This window comes from Hakea prostrata, chromosome 7 (assembly GCF_041222555.1).
Source record: "Hakea prostrata isolate BN-2017 chromosome 7, UWA_Hpros_2, whole genome shotgun sequence".
Lineage (NCBI taxonomy): Eukaryota > Viridiplantae > Streptophyta > Magnoliopsida > Proteales > Proteaceae > Hakea > Hakea prostrata.
In genome coordinates, this window is record NC_142606.1 from 2,263,201 (window position 1) to 2,280,019 (window position 16,819).

Sequence of the window (16,819 nt, forward strand, 5' to 3'; positions counted from 1 at the left end):
AATTGTTAATTTAGACAGTTCAGAATAATTCAGCACACTAAAACTCATTTTTCTTAAATGTGGATAATGGGTTTAGATATGTATAAGCCATTATACATCTATGAAACTAAAAGCCATCACATACAAACAAGACATGATTGGAATATAAAGTAGAAACCACCAACTCACACTCAAGTTAGAAATAATCCATGCATGGTAAGATGATTGAAAAGATTCGAAACTACTCAACAAAGAAGATATCAAGGGTAAGAAAATCTTTAAATAAGCCAAATAGTGAAAACTATAACTATACGTTTACAGTTATTAAGAGAGATGTGGATGGATTATTGGTAAGTGATGACACCTTATCCTGAGAAAAGTAGGAAAAAAAAAGATAAAACATAAAACAGTTGTTGAGCTTTTGGATTCTGATACCCACCTAAAGTTGCGTAAAGCATTTTAAGAATAAAACAATTTATCGGAGAAAACATATCACATTACCAAAAAAAACAGAAAATAAGAGAGAGGAAATTTAATCAAATAAACAAATTCGAACAGGTTTCCAACCTCACATTCCCACTACAATATGTTTAGATATTCTAGGGTTAGTGGGATACTTGGTCATTACTTACCAAAAAATAAGGAATACTTTACTATGACATATAAAAAACAAAAAAAATACTTGATTTGTTTAAAATAAAATAAAATAAAATTGACAACCCGTCCCAACCCTATTCGAGCCCAATAGAGCTGATTACTTGAACCCAAGCTCGCCATCTGAGTTGGAAAAATCGAGTTAGGCATTGGGAAATTGGTCCAATGATATTGCCGGTCTACCCTGATGGACCTTAAGTTCCCATAAATAAATATAAATATAAAAGAAACAAATTGATGGACCTCAGGTTCTCCCATTTGAGAGTTCTCAACTTGTCTCCTAAGCTAATATTGCCTCAAACTCTCAAAGCTATCATTTGGTGAACTATCATTAATTACTTGCCTTCCAACTCCATCAAACTTTGAAAGACATTCAAAAGTTGTCAAACAAACTAATTGGAGTCAAACTTTGAGTTATTAAAGGCCATTGAAACTTCTTTATGGTGCATCTCATATATTAGACATTCATTTCTCATTACATCACATTTACATAAGGGGTAAAATGTAACTTTTCTTGTAATATCTTTCACTCTTCAAATTGTATTAATTGTTCAATTATAATATATGTTGATTATAATTAGTAGATGGTGCTATTGCCCTACTTATAACAAATATTGTAAATGATGTGGTTTGATTATTTATCCACCTTATTGAAAGAAATTCATTAGTGAAAATATCTCTTAAAGCCAAGAGAGGAGTGAACGTAGACTTGTAAAGTTAAACAACTATAAATTATTGTGTTGTGGTGGTTTATTATTATTTGATTTCATTTTGTATTGAAATTGCAATTAAACTAAAAAAATTGAGATAATCCACTAATTGCAACATAATCACACCCTCTAGATTGCACCAATAATATATAAAGCTCATCTTTACGTGTGGGTCCCATTAGTATACCACAAACTAATGTTGGGTCCCAACCTGACTAATATTGTTAGTTGTCATTAAGTATATTTAAATTTTAAATATAAATGGACCAAAATACCCCTCATGTTAGTCTGGTTGAGACTCACATGTAATATATTATACTAAAGGTAAATCAATATTAATTTATGATCCACCAAAGGACCCACATGTAAAAAGTTAGAATAATAAATAAAAAAATAAAAAAGAAAGAAAAGGGGGAAAAACGGGTGGGGGGGGGGATTAAATGATAATCAGTTAACGAAAGCTTGGGTTTATACCCTAGACTAGACTAGGTTTTGCGGGAACTCTTCCTCTGTATACCCTGCCGTGTTTGTGGCCTTCTGCAGGTAATCATGGCGAAACCAGGTCGAGGTCGTGATCGTATTCGCTCCCCTTCCGGGTCGGACACGGATTCTTCGTATTCATCTCGCTCGACTTCTGTTTCAGATCGCTCGCGGTTACGTTCTCGCTCTCCCACCTCTTCGTCTACTTCTTCTCCTCTCTCTCGGAGTGCCAGTTCTCGCAGCAGATCCCCTCCGCCGCCGAGAAGAAGGTTTGTTTCTTTGGCGTTACGTTCTTATCTTCTAGTTGGTTATGTAGTTCTTGTGTGTTCAGGTATCGTTTCTCTAAGAATTGCATTATTGGAAATTGACAAATGATGTTTATGTGCCGATTAGGTATTTGCTACCATGTTCTATGTTCTCCCATTTGGAGAGACATTAAGATGTCTAATCACAGTTGGCTGCGTAAAAATTGTCAGCCATTCCATGTTCCCCCAGTTGGAGAGATATTAAGCTGTCTTATTACACTAGTTCTTCTCACAAGCTTCTTTAAGGCTGCATTGCTGTTTTTCTCCATCAATTTCTTTGTAATTCACCTTTTCCAGTATTGTGCCATGAAACAACATTTTATTAATCATCTTGTTCCGTACGTCCCTAGTGTTACTATTTTCTATTGCTACAAACTTAATTGTTGAATGCATATCTGAGAATCTGACATGGTATTATGATACTTCTCTCACAGTCCTGCAGGTGCAACCAGGCGCCGTTCCTCTCCTCCACCGGCTAAACGAGCTTCACCCCTCCCAAGGTAATTGTCATCCCTCATTTTACTTTTGTTATATCTGTATAATCCTCTCTATCTGCACTATATCCCTAGTTGATGGATTATGCTACAAGGATATGTGCGTAACAGGAATATATAATAGTTAAAATAATCATTTTAAGTATTTGATCGAGTGCTCCAATATATATTTTGATTTTTTGTAATTGTCAAACAATCATGGAAAATATGATTGCGGACACAAGAGTTAAGATGGCTGTTTAACAAACTTTTCTGATTGGCATCAACATGGGTAAAAGGTCATGTAATTGGTGATCAAAAAATGCTTCTTTTGGTCAATTTGGAAAATTAGTTGATGAAAAATGTATGAATCCCAGTTGGTTTCCCTCTGGTCTGTCTTGAGTTTTTTTTAATGTAAAACATTTCACTTTTTAAATTTGAGCATTTTTGGGTAGTTGCAGGAATGGTTTGGCTTGTGCATGCCTTATCTATTTGTTTTTCTAAAGTTTACCAGACAGTTGGCAGTGGTATCCTGCAATAAGTTTGTCTGAACAAACTCATGCACCAATCGATGCTGGATAGGTTTATCTTTAATACTTAGAAGAGTGTTTCACATCGCTGTTGTCCTCATCGTGACTCGTGGCAGCATTTATTATTGCACATGTTTCATACCTGATTTATAAGTAAAAGTGTAAAACCCCATTTATGCAATCCAAACTCTTTTCTAGATTGCCTTTTGTTCAAGAACTTCTATCCAATAATCTTGTGACATATTTCATGTACTTAAATTGAATTTAGGGGAAGATATAAGCTATTATTAGCTGGCAGATAGGAATGAGACCTTATCTTGGCCACCCCTGTGCTTCCAAACTTATAATTGGACAGTTCTAACTGTAGATTATGCTCTGCATCTCATGCATGTGTTCCTATAAATCTGTTTGTTGCAGGAAAACATCTCCTATTCTTGAGTCTGTGGTTCTGCATATTGACAAGCTATCAAGGAATGTGAATGAAGGGCATTTAAAGGAAATTTTCAGTAAGAATGGGAAAAAGGCTAGTTTGCATTGTTGCATTTTGAGTTCAATTTTTTTTCCTCTCGTTACATACCAATTTTGCCATTCGCTGACCTTGCAGGCAACTTTGGTGAAGTAGTTAATGTGGAACTGATCATGGATCGTAGTGTAAGTGCAATCCTATTCCAGTTGTCCGTTCTTTCCACCCAACTTTGTACTCTGTAGTGTGATTTTTGTAATGTTTCTAGGTTAATCTTCCTCGTGGATATGGCTATGTGGAGTTCAAGACTAGGGCCGATGCAGAAAAAGCGCTACTTTACATGGATGGTGTACGTATTAATTTACTCATTGTAGTGGATTATTCGTTTTTGCTGTTTGCCTTGATTAATATCTTCTCATTGGCATGATGCAGGCACAAATTGATGGGAATGTTGTTCATGCCAGATTCACATTACCTGCACGCCAGAAAGTATCATCACCTCCAAAAGCGGTTCCCGCTGCTCAGAAGAGAGAAGCTCTTCCAAAGGATAATGTTGCTGTTGATAGTGAAAAGAATTTGCAACGCCAAAGAGAATGTAGGCCACCTTTTAGTAAATTGCAATTGGAAATTCTGCTTGAATATAGGAGTTTATTGTTTTGTTGATATCAATGACTTTTGGTGACCTAATGCTGACAGCTTCTCCACGCCGTAAACCTCTCTCACCACCACGAAGGAGGTCTCCTTTATCACATCGAAGAGGTGAATCACCTCGAAGGCGGCCAGAATCTCCTCCACGACGTCGTGTAGATTCTCCTGTTCGTCGCCGAGGTGAAACACCTCCTAGGAGAAGGCCAACATCTCCAGCTAGAAGACGTTCTCCGTCACCTCCTCCTAGGAGGCATAGATCTCCTGCACGGTTGGTATTTTTCACTTGAATTCCTTCCATTCATATGATTAGTTCATTGGTAATTTGATAGATCTTGTTAATGACAGAGCCTCTCCTCGAAGAAACCGTGGTAGTCCGGTTCGCAGACGCTCCCCTGCCCCAGTGAGGCGGCGGTAAACTTCACATACCATCCAAACTTAAAAGTTTTATGTTCTACTAATTCTTGCAAAGCTAGGATTGTCTGATAATTTTTTTTGAGAGTGTTAAAGTAATACAAATGTACAAATTATCTAGATAAGTTGAAGCTCAAGGAGATCTAATGTTTAATGGGTGGATATGCTTATAATCTCTTATAAATTGTCAAACATTCTTGTGGTTTCTTGTTAAGGCAACCTAGAGGGGGGTGAACAAGTTGCAACTAGTGGACTTGCCTAAAATTTCAGTTTAATTACAAAAACAAAGTAAATTGTAGATTTCAATGATAATTAAATAATGCAATCTATCCATAAGACAAGTATTTTATAGTGGTTCGACTTTGCAAGTCTACGTTCACTCTCTTGGCCTTAAGAGAGTATTCCACTAGTGATTTTCTTTCAATATAATGGGTAGAGACCAAATCATTTACAATATATGTTCAATAGGGCAAGAGCACTCTTTATAATCTTTGTTCTAAGTAAGGCAAGAATGCCCTTTACAATTTTTGTTTCTAAGTAGGGCAAGAGCACCCTTTACCAATTTTAATTAACCTAGACCTAGAATTGAACAATCAATACAATTTGAAGATATTACCTAACAAGGGGTGTTGTGACACTTTACCCCTTATGTGAGTATGATGCAATGATATGAATGCTTAATGGAAGAGATACCCCACTATTGAAGTCCCAATGACCTTCAATCACTCCAAGCTTTACTCTAATGAGCTTGCTTGACAACTTTGGGATGTCCTTCAAAGTTGAGTAAAGTTGAAAGGCAAGTGATCAATGCTTGTTCACCAATTTGAGAGCTTTGAGAGTTGTAAGATAGTAAATGCTTAGTAAGTAAGGTAGAGATTCTCAAATGGGGGTGGTTGGGCTTTTAAAGATGACATTCAATTGCTTGGCCCAACCTCCCAATGGATAGAAAATTTATGTGAAATTTCAGTCCAGATGGAGATCTGTCTTAAATTGTAGTTCTTAAAAAGTAGCCGTTTGGCCAAGTTAGGACCAGACGGAAACCAAACGCCCGTCCGTCAGCATAGAGTGCACAAGTGGGTTTGGACAGGGACTTGGTTTTTGGTATTTCTAGCCAACTCTAAGCCTCATACACTCTCCTAATATGTCCTAGGTCAGTCTAGTGACATGATATGCATATAAATTAATGCGGATACATATGAGTGCATGTGTATGTGTCATAAGTCCTGAATTCATCTAAGTCTTGAACTTGACTTGATTTCCCATCTTGTGCTTTGATCTTGATGCTCATCTTGACCTTGGTTCCTTGTCCAAGATTACTTGAGCTTGACTTAGGCTTAAGCATCCGGTGAGTTTGGTCCAATGAGTCGGATTTGGTCCACTTGTTTTAGTAATGAGCTGGTCAATCACAACTTAATGTAGACATTAATAATTTTGTATTTGTTATCATCAAAACTATTGGAGGCTGATGTGGTAATGCTGACATGGCATTTTCCAACATTTCTAATTGCCTCTTATTGGTTGGATTTCTAAAATTTGAATAATGATTTAATAAAACTTACTCTGACGAGTGTCCTGGAAACTAGCTGAGCCTTTATCCTGTAGCATTCCCCCAGTCTTCTTTGAAGTCTCATCGATGGATGCAAATGAGGCATCTAACACTTCCACATATGCAGGTAGCATGTCTTTCGACTGTTAATGTTCATGGTTAATATGATTCTATGATGAACTTTCCCTATTTATAATATAGCTAAACTATAGCAGGAAATTGTAGCTCAATTAGTGATCACTGACAAAGGAACCTACTTCATTACATGGTCATCTTCCTCTTAACAAAGGATCTCCTTTTTGACAATGGAAAACCCTTGATTAACAATGGAGCCTACCTCTTGAACATAGGTAAAAAGAAAGAGTTCATTTACAATAGAGCCTCTTTTTTTTCTTTTTGACAACTTCCGTGAAAATTCTTCCTCACACATGAACTAAAAATTCTCCTTAAGCTTTGTTCCTAGGGCTTGGGCTAGTAGACCAACAAAACTAGTTCTATGTTGCTAGAGTTTGCTTGTTGTTACTAATATTTCTGCTAAATGGTTTAAATGGATTTTTTGGGGGTCTTTTCCATTTTAATGAATCTGCTGTTTGACCAGTTCTCCTCCTAGACGGGCAAGGAGTCCTCCACGAAGGTCACCTATCCGTCGGCGTAGCCGGTCTCCTGTTCGTAGGTCTGCTCGGTCACGTTCAAGGTCAATTTCTCCTCGCAGGTAGCTACAACATCTTGTATCATAAAAATTAGTCAGTTCAAACAAACTTGGTTTTGAAAATTGATTTGGATCCCCATTTGGGACTGCATGCTCCACTATCCTTTGTCAGTTTTAATTGACATGTTCTAACTGTTAAGAGTGTGCAGATGCAACACTTGTTTGTCCTTGTGTTTTTATTTGTTCACAGAGAGCCCAAAGATGAACAAAGTTGGCTGACTGGTGTTTATCTCAGCCCTCTGTTAGAAAAATGATTTTCTTTTACATGTTACTTTATACGAGTTAATTTTTGTTGTATATTTTTGGCCTATACATGCTGTACATGATCAGCTTATTAACTAAATTGATGTGGTGCCAATTAGTTTGAGTTTCTGCTGAGAATTTTAATGTTTGAAGTAAGGCAAATTGATACCCTACTCATGCATAGAATCTCAGTTCTTGTTGCATGCCAGTAAAAAATGCAGTTGACCTTGGTTTTACCATAATTGTCATAACTTGTAGTAAATCCATTTTTCTATAGCTACAAAAATCCAATGAGGACAAATGTTTAGCATCTTGAGTTTCATATTGCGAGGATTCAAATGTTTGCTGTTAGTAGGAATATTTACCTAGATAATTTCCTACTGTTGTATCATATTGTAATAGGGGCCGAGCACCGCCTCAGAGACGTGGAAGGTCTTCATCGTATTCTGCATCACCAAGTCCTCGCAAGGTATATTATCTTGTTATTTCTTGAAGTTTAGGTGCATTTGAAACCCACGAGTATCTTTCAAGTTCTAACAAACATATTGCCACCCAGGGAGGGAGGAGAATTTCAAGGAGTCGTAGCCCAAGAAGGTAACACACTCTGCTCTAGTTGTTTTTTCCCCCTATTACTTAAAAATAAGGCAGTAAGCAGATTTATCTTGATTGGGCAAATCTCTGAATGTTCTATGGGTGGAACCTGATTATTTATAGTGCTTCCAAATTTGAATAAATAGCAGATGGATTCAGGAAGTGTTTATTTTTTCATCAATCACAGTTTATCATGATAACTTCAGCTTTGTCTTCAACTCTGTGCTCCTTTTCTTTAAATGCTTTAGATGATGGTAGAACCTCAGTTTGCAATCTGAAATTTGCTGAAGTAAGCTTCAAGTTGTGTTCAGATTTGAAGGCCTGTTGGTGGTAATGTTGTCGAAAAGAAGCCAATTGAAATTGTCTCGTTGTACTTTCGTTTTCTTTGTTAAATACCTCTTATTTAGGTTGTCCTTCATCTCTGCCCTAATGGTAGGTGCTTTACATTCAGATTTAAATTCTCTAAGTATTTCTCCTCCACTCATGGGTAGGACCAACTAACTTGATAACTCAGGTGAATCAAAACGGTCACATAATCATCTTAGCCTAACTCCCAGTGATAGAATATCTATGGATCATGTGTCCCACCGAACCCTTTCAACTTGAACACCTCTAGGTGTCTTGGCTGCTTATTGGAGTGGTAGGAGACCTGCAGTTTGCTGCAACTATTGCATCCTTTGACTCAGCTGAATTGAGCTGCAGTGCAGTCATAGCTGCCTTTTGTTTGGCTGCACCTGCTGGATCATCTCCATCAACTCTGCCATGGCAGGTTTGTCCATGCCCTGATACCACTCTGATGTGGCTTTGATATACTAAGGGTCAATGCACGGGATCTCCAAAGAACCACTCAAATTGGGCAGAGTTAGGGTTTAGGGTTCCTATGATTTGGGATTTAGAGTCTCTTGAGGATTGTTGGTGCTAGGGTTTGCATCAAGTGTGGGGGAGGGCATTGAGGGTTATTTGTTCCCAAAGAATTCTGATGGTGGTATGTGTGTTTCTTGAAAATTAGGGTTCCATGTGAAATTGGGGTTTGTAGGATTTTAACTTTAACGAATGGAATAATGATTTAAGTGAAGAGCTGCATGGGGATTGATATGGTCAAAAATACGAGAAGATATTGATGGGTGGATGGACTGGAACGGGGGATCAATTTAATTTTGTTGGCTCAGGATTGATATGTGTGGCCTAATGGTTCCTCCTGCCACCACTATAGGCTGGCCTTCTAATTTACAAGTTACAGCTTCTGATTCCTGAATAAGCATACCAAAAATACTGGTTACAATTGGTGGAGTTCTGTAGATTTATGTTGCTTGAATATCTATTTTCTTTGGGTATATGAACATCGTTGTTTTCTCCCCCCCTGCCCCCTCGTGGATCGAGTCTTTTCTCTTCCCAGATGTGTATCACTTTAAACCAAAATTGCACTATTTGGGAGTTATTTTTTTTTAAGCAGATATATGAAGGCTAGACATGAGAAGTGCAAATGCTTGTTCAACCAGCTGGTTACATTTACTCTAGTGTAACTTCAGTTTTTTATTCAAAAATGGATTCTTTGCAGGCCTGGCCGAGGAAGGAGCAGTAGCAATAGCCGGAGCAGCAGTTCCTTATCTCCTAGGCCGTAAGTAACTCAGCCATATAGCAGGTAGGTTCTCTATCCCTTCCCTCCCCCCTTCAAGTTTCATGCAACTCCTTTTCCCCAAAATTTCCTTTGCCCCAACCCTTGCTTCTATCCAAGAAAAAAGGTATATCACCATTTTTATGTTAGTCTGCAAAGGGAGCCTGAAGCTTTGAGGACAGCAGTGAGAGCCGTGAGGTTTCTCATGGTCCTTGAGTTGGGTTTCTACAGTTACGATTATAGCCCCCTTTGCTTGAGGTCGACTTTGCAGTATTGGCTGTTTCAATACTTTCTTGCTGCATTTGGGAATCTTTTTTTTTTTTTTTTTTGGGGGGGGGGGGTTGGGTGGTAAAGCTACATTCGGGAGTGGTTGGTTTATGTTGTGTTCTTCGTTGCTTCTAGAGCCGTTTGGATATATTTGCAATTGAAACTGAAGTACAATATTTATAATTGTTGACTCTTATCGGTATTTAATGACACATTTTGCTTTTATTCTTGTTTGTATTTTCCCCACTCCACTGGTCTCTGAAGTTCTTTCTCTACAACGTACTAGCATTGGAGATGGCATTGAAGAGCTGTAGCCAGTCTGCTATTTAATTTTAGAACCGAGATCCGATGATTTTTGGTCTTGATGTGAGATTACGTTGGATTAAATTTGGATTTATGAAAATATCATAATAAGAGCCACGCTCCCCGATTCAGAAAGAAATGAAGCACGCGAGGAAATAAATTTTTTTATGTTGCCCTGCGTTATCCTATGGCTATTTTCCAGAGTCCTGATTTTGGATACCAGGGGGAATGAAATAAGTTGCGCCATGTTTGCTAATAAGATACATCATTGTCACTGGTTTAGCAGGTTCGCCGAAAACCGGTCATTAGAATTTGGGCACTTTGAACTTTTTGACTTCTTAACAGGTGGATAAAAATCAGGCTGGCATTGACAGCGGCCATTGATAACATAGCTTTATAGCATTTGATGACTGGGTTCTACTCATGAAGCCCCTGTTTTTTCTACTAATGGAGAGCCTCAAGTAACGCCTCTCACCCTCAAGAGTGCTATGCTGCTGTTTCGTGACTCAATTGACAGTTCAAGATCTTAGTAAAAGGTGGAAGTAAACTTGTAGATCTGCTATATTGCAACGTACGCCCTTGTATTCCCCAAAAAAGAAGGTTCTGTATCTGCTATCAGCTTTCACTCGTTCAAAAAGCTGGAAGATAAAAGAGGCATTCGATTTCACAGCATCTACACGTCGACTGTCTGCCTGCCACCATTTCTTCAGTTGAGTGAGTGGAGCTGAAAATTATATATCTGGCTAGATGAGCGTTCTGCAGTGAGGTGATGATGCGCCTTGAAGCTAATGTGACGGACCATGCTCTTGACAAACAAATAAAGATACCCAATTTAAGGGAACTGTCAACTAGCAGGATGCCTCTTTTCAGAGAAGAGAGGAAAGCATCATTAAGAAAAAGTTCACCACAATCAAACGGAATACCTTGGGTCAGATACAGCATGCTTGAAGGTATAACAAAGTTCAAATGACGCTTGGAACGCAATGTTTCAGAAGTGTTAAATGCGCGAAGGCAAAGGGTGGTTAAAAGAACAAGTCGTATCAGAAGTTCTGAGATTAGCGTTCAAACATGAGATCATACTATTGTTGACCCAATTATACTATGGAATCAGCACGGAATAATCCACATGTATCATCCCCAGAAGGGGAGAGAGCTTCGCAACATGGTTCTTACACTTTGCAGTTGATTATTCGCAATATTATCCCACAAGTATTTAACGCCACTGGCCTTCTCTGTTAAAGCAAAAAATGCAAGTGAAAAATGAAAAAGAAAAAAATAAAGGCCAAGAGAAGAGTGAAGTCTTTGCTTTTTTGCTGCGCAGGAGATACCCAAGCAACTTTTGGAAAGCAACCTGTGGATCTGCTAGGAGCCAATGGCTGTGACTACAAGGGTAGGGGAGATCACAGCTGTTGGATCCTAAGGGTTCCATGTGTCCCCTTTCAAGAGCCACATGCGTCCCACAGAGTACCAGGAATTATCCTCCAACTTGCTGAAATTGTTTATGGTCCAACTACATAAATATGAGACCTGCACTACTTTTTTTCAGGTAAATGAGAGCTTTACTTCAGAAACAGAAGGCAATCCAAGCACATCCATCTCAGAGCCCTAATTGTATAGCTCAACCTAGGCATCCCTGCAGGAAAAATCTACCCCACTTGAGAGACCCGAGAAGTATTTGTAAGGTCAACATTGTTAATAACTTTCAAGAGTACTGAAACAAATAATGAGTACCACGTCTCTAGACAATGCTTATTTTACCATTTTCTCAACCTCAAAAAACATGTTTCCAGATACTGTAGGTGTAGGAGGTTCCTTTTATTCTGATATCAATTCACTTCCAAGATGTGTCTACTCATATAAATGAATAACAAAACTTGCCAATTTACTTCCAAGATATGTCTATTCTTAGCAAGTCACAGCCTACATCAAGATTTCAATTATAGGGACACGTATAGAAAAAAAAAAAAATAAAAAAAAAACTCTCTAACCAGGATTTAAAGAGAAAGAACCGACCATGAGCTTCATCCATTATATATAAAACATTAATTAAAGTCTTAGTAAGAACCTACTAGGAATATAAACCTAATTACACACTAATTACAGAGAAATAAAGAAAAGACAAACAAAGTCAACTCTAACATTGCAAAGATATGCCTTAGATCCATAGGGATACTCCACCTATCATGTTTGATGCCTGACACTACCAACACCATCACTAAAACAGCAAGTATCACAGCAAATTAGTGCCACAGCGTAGATAATATGAATTTGACACATTAAGAGAACCATTTTAATTTTAACAAATTTGGATAATATGAATTTGACACGTTAAGGATATAAAATAAACATTAAAACACATAAACAAAGGAGCAGTGGAAACCTAGGCCCTATTTGGTAAAAAGGATGCCAAAAAAAGTTTCCTACTAAATCAGTGTAATGGAGTTTGTTTGACACATTTTAGTCTGTTAGTTGGTTTCTAACTCATTCATTTGCATCAAGGTTCAAGTCATCCTTACTCTCTCTCATGTAAAAAAGAGAGTTTTAACCACAATAAGCACAAAGGGAGTGACTAATCTCTTCATTTCAATCAACTCTTCCCTGAAAGCTTATTTCTTCATTATGAATCACACTGTGCAGTCTATCCATCCTCATTCCTCTGTTGGCCAATCTGGTTTTGGCATCTTCTTTCTTCTTCTCTTACTGCTATCCTTACATATTCATAAACCAACAATACACTGAAGGGAACCAACATTTCCACCAACAGTTTTGATTTTTCTATTAGCCGGATATGCCACTGCTGAACCAGTGAAAGGAGTTAGTGTAATAAATTTTTCCTGCTCATGACTGTGCTTCTGTAGAGACTAGGTTTTCAGCAGTGGGCTCAGGACAAATAGTTGTCAAAAGCCCAGTTTGTCCCTCTATGCTGCATAGGTAAATCCTCAACCCTCTTTTCAAATATGTTTCTCCCATGATGACCAAATCTTTGTGTTATTGGGCCTAACAAACAATTGATAGTCATAGTAAATTCTCACCAAACCACTTGACCAGATTGATGATCAGTGATATGCAAGGGTAATCACCTAACCCTGATTTTAAATGGTTAAAGCCATGTACCTATACATGTATGATGTTTTTTTCATTTCCTTGAAAGATTAAATATGGAAACCATAATGTCTACACAACTCTTCATTAACAATTGAAAGAGACTTAAGAAGATCCACACCTAATGATTCTACACAAGGCAATGTACTATATAAGAAGTACAGAAAAGGAGATCCCTTGGCATACGGTACATTTGGCTCTCTTTTCCCATAGCAGACACATAAAGACAGAAATTGCTAAGGAAAGGGTTGGTAGAGATGCTAAATGATATAAAAGAAACAAATAATCCTAGGTAAACACTAAGTAATCACATTAGGATTTAATAAAAGCGTAAAACCAGAATTCCTCTTAAATGAAAGACGAAGAAAAATAAAAACCTGCTCCAAGTTTGTCAACAATAGTATCATGGCTTCTTCTCTTCAGAGTAAGTGTCATCTGGAGAAGTTTGTTGCAAGGTTTCTTCCTCTTGAGGCCTTCTATACCACAGAAAAGCAAACCACAAAATACTGAACAGTCCACCATTTGCGAAGTGTGGAATCAATATGCGTCCCCAGTATGGGTAATAAGGCCCTGGGAGTTTAAGCAATGTAAAAAAGATTGCCATGGCAAGAAGATGCCAAGGATATTCAGCTACCTGAGGATCAAAGAATACAAAAATAATCACAAACTACCATACATGGACTTGAAGAATAATGAATTCTTTAAAATAAGAAGGAGAAGAAAATACCATACATGGACGGGATAAGTAAAAAGGATAAATTTTAACATAATGCTCTGTAGTACCCGAAGCACCGGAGTGATCCAGTAGCCGGGAAGGGGCCTAGAAGTGCCTACTACTACACCACACTACACTTGGCTCTACACATTTACAGAGCTAACTCCTGTCCAGTGCCTGGCGGATCTTGTCGATCCACCCGCATTAGTGGCGGAGGAAGAAGGCAGGTTTTGACCCTGCCAAAAGTTCTGAACCTTGCCTCAAGCGCTGGGTGAGTTGGGCTGGGTGAGTTGGGCTAACTGTGCCTCACCACTTTGGTCGACGGAAGGAGCCTTTCATGGCTTTGAAATGGTATACAGATATCATTTCTGCCTTGAGAAAGAGCCTTTCATGGCTTGAGATGCCTCATCAACATGTATGCAAAGTGTGGCCCACACTGTGGCAAATCAATACAAGTAGCCTAAAGAGCTTGCTACACAAAGGCATCTTCGGCCAAACAGTTAGGCAAGCCGGAAGCGCCTGGGTCAAAATCCTGTATACCAAAGAAGACGTTGAGAGTGTCACTTAACCATTCCCCTCCTAGCAAAGAAAGAAAGGCAAGTTCAGAAAGAACTAGCAATCCAATCCAGCCTTTAGACTAGTAGGGGAAAGGTCTTCCTCTTGCAGTGGAAGCGGGAGTGGTTGAGTAAGCTGCTTCACTGAAGCTCATAGGCCTTGATGCCTTTACTAGCTGGCCCGCCAGACAATGTAAAAAAGATATAAACAACTAAACAAACTAATAGTGTCATTCAAATCATGGAATGACTATCTCAACCTTAAGACTTGGAGATACTTCCAATGCTGTCTCTCTCAAAACCCCAGCAACGGCAATTCCTGCGAGTATGGGAATGGGTATAAGACGCATCTTTCTTTCATGAGCACAGTAGGATATTTCACTCAGTGTGGAAACCGCCAGCAAGGGTACACTTAAGTACTTTGCAACTGCATAAAAAAGGTCAATATTGAACTGAATAAAGTTCTCCAATGCTTTGGTCCAAGGAAACTTCTTTACTGGTTCAGGAGAACTCTCCCAAACCTTCCTTGCCTTTTCAAATGCTTGGTCCAGATTCATTTTCTTGGGTCCATCTGACTGTCCTGCAGTCATGTTTATTGTGCATGAGATAATAGACCCAGTGTTCTGAAATTGATGGTATCCATATGGTCTAGAGTGCAACATGTGGGAACAGATCCTCTGTTGCAACGGCCACCACTGCAAAATGACAAACAGAAGCTTGTCATTTGCAATAACATATGATAACAACCATGAAAGTAAGGCGATACAAGATTGACAACGCATATTGATATTGGTTAGCTCACAAAGTATACATTAAACCAAAACTTAGGAATATGCAAAAATTTTGTAAAGCAAATTTAGGATCAAAGTACAGGTTTCAATTTTTACTGAAAAAGAATTTGGAAGAATAGGGACTGATCTAGCTTTTAATTGATTAGTGTCTTATGTTACCAGAGAACAGAGGAGATATATTACTTCTACTTTATATTTCAATACTTAGATCATGTCAACCAATTAGAGAACATAACACATAAAATATGGAAAAGGATATCTGAAAGTACATAAAAGAAATCTCTCATTCAAGTACAGATACTCCCAACCATTTGGTTCAAACATTGGACTTGCCAAAAAAACTAAGTACTTAGGAAGAGCATGTCCCCATGTGGAACAACTCCTATTTAAAATATGATTATAAAAGGATTTCACTAAATGAATGGTCCCAGCAACAATTGATGAAACAATTAAAGGGAACGATAGGAAAATTATGAATCGTAAAGCCTAACGAGGGAATTTTATGAATTATAGAATGGAATTATTTTTCCATCCTGAATGATTCAACAGGGAGTGAGGAACAGGCTTCGGAAATTAAACTCTTAGGCACATAGTTGAACACTTGAACAGGTATAAAAATGGAAGCAAGATAATAAAAAACAATAAATAAAATCATGATTATGTTGGAAGAGGATTCAGTTCGTAACTAATTCTAAAAATTTAAACTAAAAACCAATTATTGCAAACATGTTCTTGAATTCAAACCTCAGAAAACAGTAGAGATTGTTAGTACAAGTTAACCACCTGAACCTTATCCCAATCGAGTAGGGATGTTTATGCAAGAATTTGTCAAAAGAAACCCAAATAATTACGAGAATTAAGAAATTCACATTGAAATAAATATAAACATTTGAGAACACGAACAGAAGTGAACAGGACAAAAAAGAGGGTTTACAGAACCAACTTGCCTTGAGTCTCTGTGGTGGTAGAGAAGTGGTTCTAAGGGCCATCTGAGGGGGAGTGGAAACAATAAACTGTTGCGTTGAATTAAGAGATAACATTTACTGATCAACAATATCAATCCCTTACGAAAAATAGAGAGAGAGGCTCAAATGAAAAATTCACAAGAGATTGGCATTGCCAGAGCAGTAGAAGAAGGGTGACAATAGAGAACGCAAACAAGGACAAGAATACACAGAAACCACTTGTTGCGACCTATACGCTAAGCGCCTAAGCCTGCTAAAGAGCTAGTCCTCCCAGCGGAGCTCTTCTTTTCGGTAGAACCCAGCGGAGCTTCGAGCTTCGGAAAACAGATCAGAGCATAGGTTCCAAATGCGGAATCGATCTTCAGGAACCTTAGAACGGTCCATAATGAAAGGGTTATTTTAGGGTTTTAGGCAAGGTTTAAAGTATCGTATTTGAGTATCGGTCACGTGATTTTATGCATCCAATATGAATGCATATCGGCCGGATAGAGAATTGTGCTCCAGTGGTACAACTTAGATTTTAGAATCAGAATATATTTGACTGTTTCATCCGATACAACAGTTAAAAACAAGGCTAATCACCAAGGAATTGTTCTTTCAAGTTTCAAGCGTATAGCTGGTTTTGAGGCCTTGACGTGTAGACTTTTTTCCTTTCCAGGTTTTGTGACGAATTTAAAGATTTTTTAGGCCTGATGAATGGCTTTGTAGTCGGAGACGCATGTCTAGGTCTTTCATCTGTTTAGAAGTTTTGTAGATGGATGGGAG

General features: G+C 38.1%; 2 protein-coding genes across 6 annotated transcripts; one reads left to right on the forward strand and one right to left on the reverse strand.

Moving 5' to 3' along the window:
* Nucleotides 1–1,816: 1,816 nt before the first annotated feature.
* LOC149008906 (uncharacterized) lies at nucleotides 1,817–9,690 on the forward strand. Its single transcript, XM_089160937.1, has 12 exons — nucleotides 1,817–2,092; nucleotides 2,563–2,628; nucleotides 3,549–3,637; nucleotides 3,736–3,782; nucleotides 3,863–3,943; nucleotides 4,027–4,189; nucleotides 4,291–4,510; nucleotides 4,588–4,653; nucleotides 6,798–6,911; nucleotides 7,554–7,620; nucleotides 7,708–7,745; nucleotides 9,301–9,690. The coding sequence occupies exons 1-12, from the start codon at nucleotides 1,893–1,895 to the stop codon at nucleotides 9,362–9,364; spliced, it is 1,215 nt and encodes a 404-aa protein (XP_089017063.1). The 5' UTR covers nucleotides 1,817–1,892; the 3' UTR covers nucleotides 9,365–9,690.
* Nucleotides 9,691–10,251: 561 nt separating this feature from the next.
* EMB1273 (embryo defective 1273) lies at nucleotides 10,252–16,446 on the reverse strand. Of its 5 annotated transcripts, none has more exons than XM_089160943.1 (4): nucleotides 16,037–16,446; nucleotides 14,559–14,993; nucleotides 13,407–13,663; nucleotides 10,252–11,560 (listed from the first exon to the last, which is right to left on the reverse strand). In XM_089160943.1, exons 1-3 carry the CDS (start codon nucleotides 16,127–16,129, stop codon nucleotides 13,433–13,435), a joined length of 759 nt encoding a protein of 252 aa, XP_089017069.1. In that variant the 5' UTR covers nucleotides 16,130–16,446; the 3' UTR covers nucleotides 10,252–11,560; nucleotides 13,407–13,432. The 5 variants fall into 5 exon arrangements, with proteins under 5 accessions (XP_089017069.1, XP_089017068.1, XP_089017067.1 ...); XM_089160942.1 differs by having other exon boundaries at nucleotides 10,252–11,581; XM_089160941.1 differs by lacking the exon at nucleotides 10,252–11,560 and adding an exon at nucleotides 11,626–12,142.
* Nucleotides 16,447–16,819: the final 373 nt, after the last annotated feature.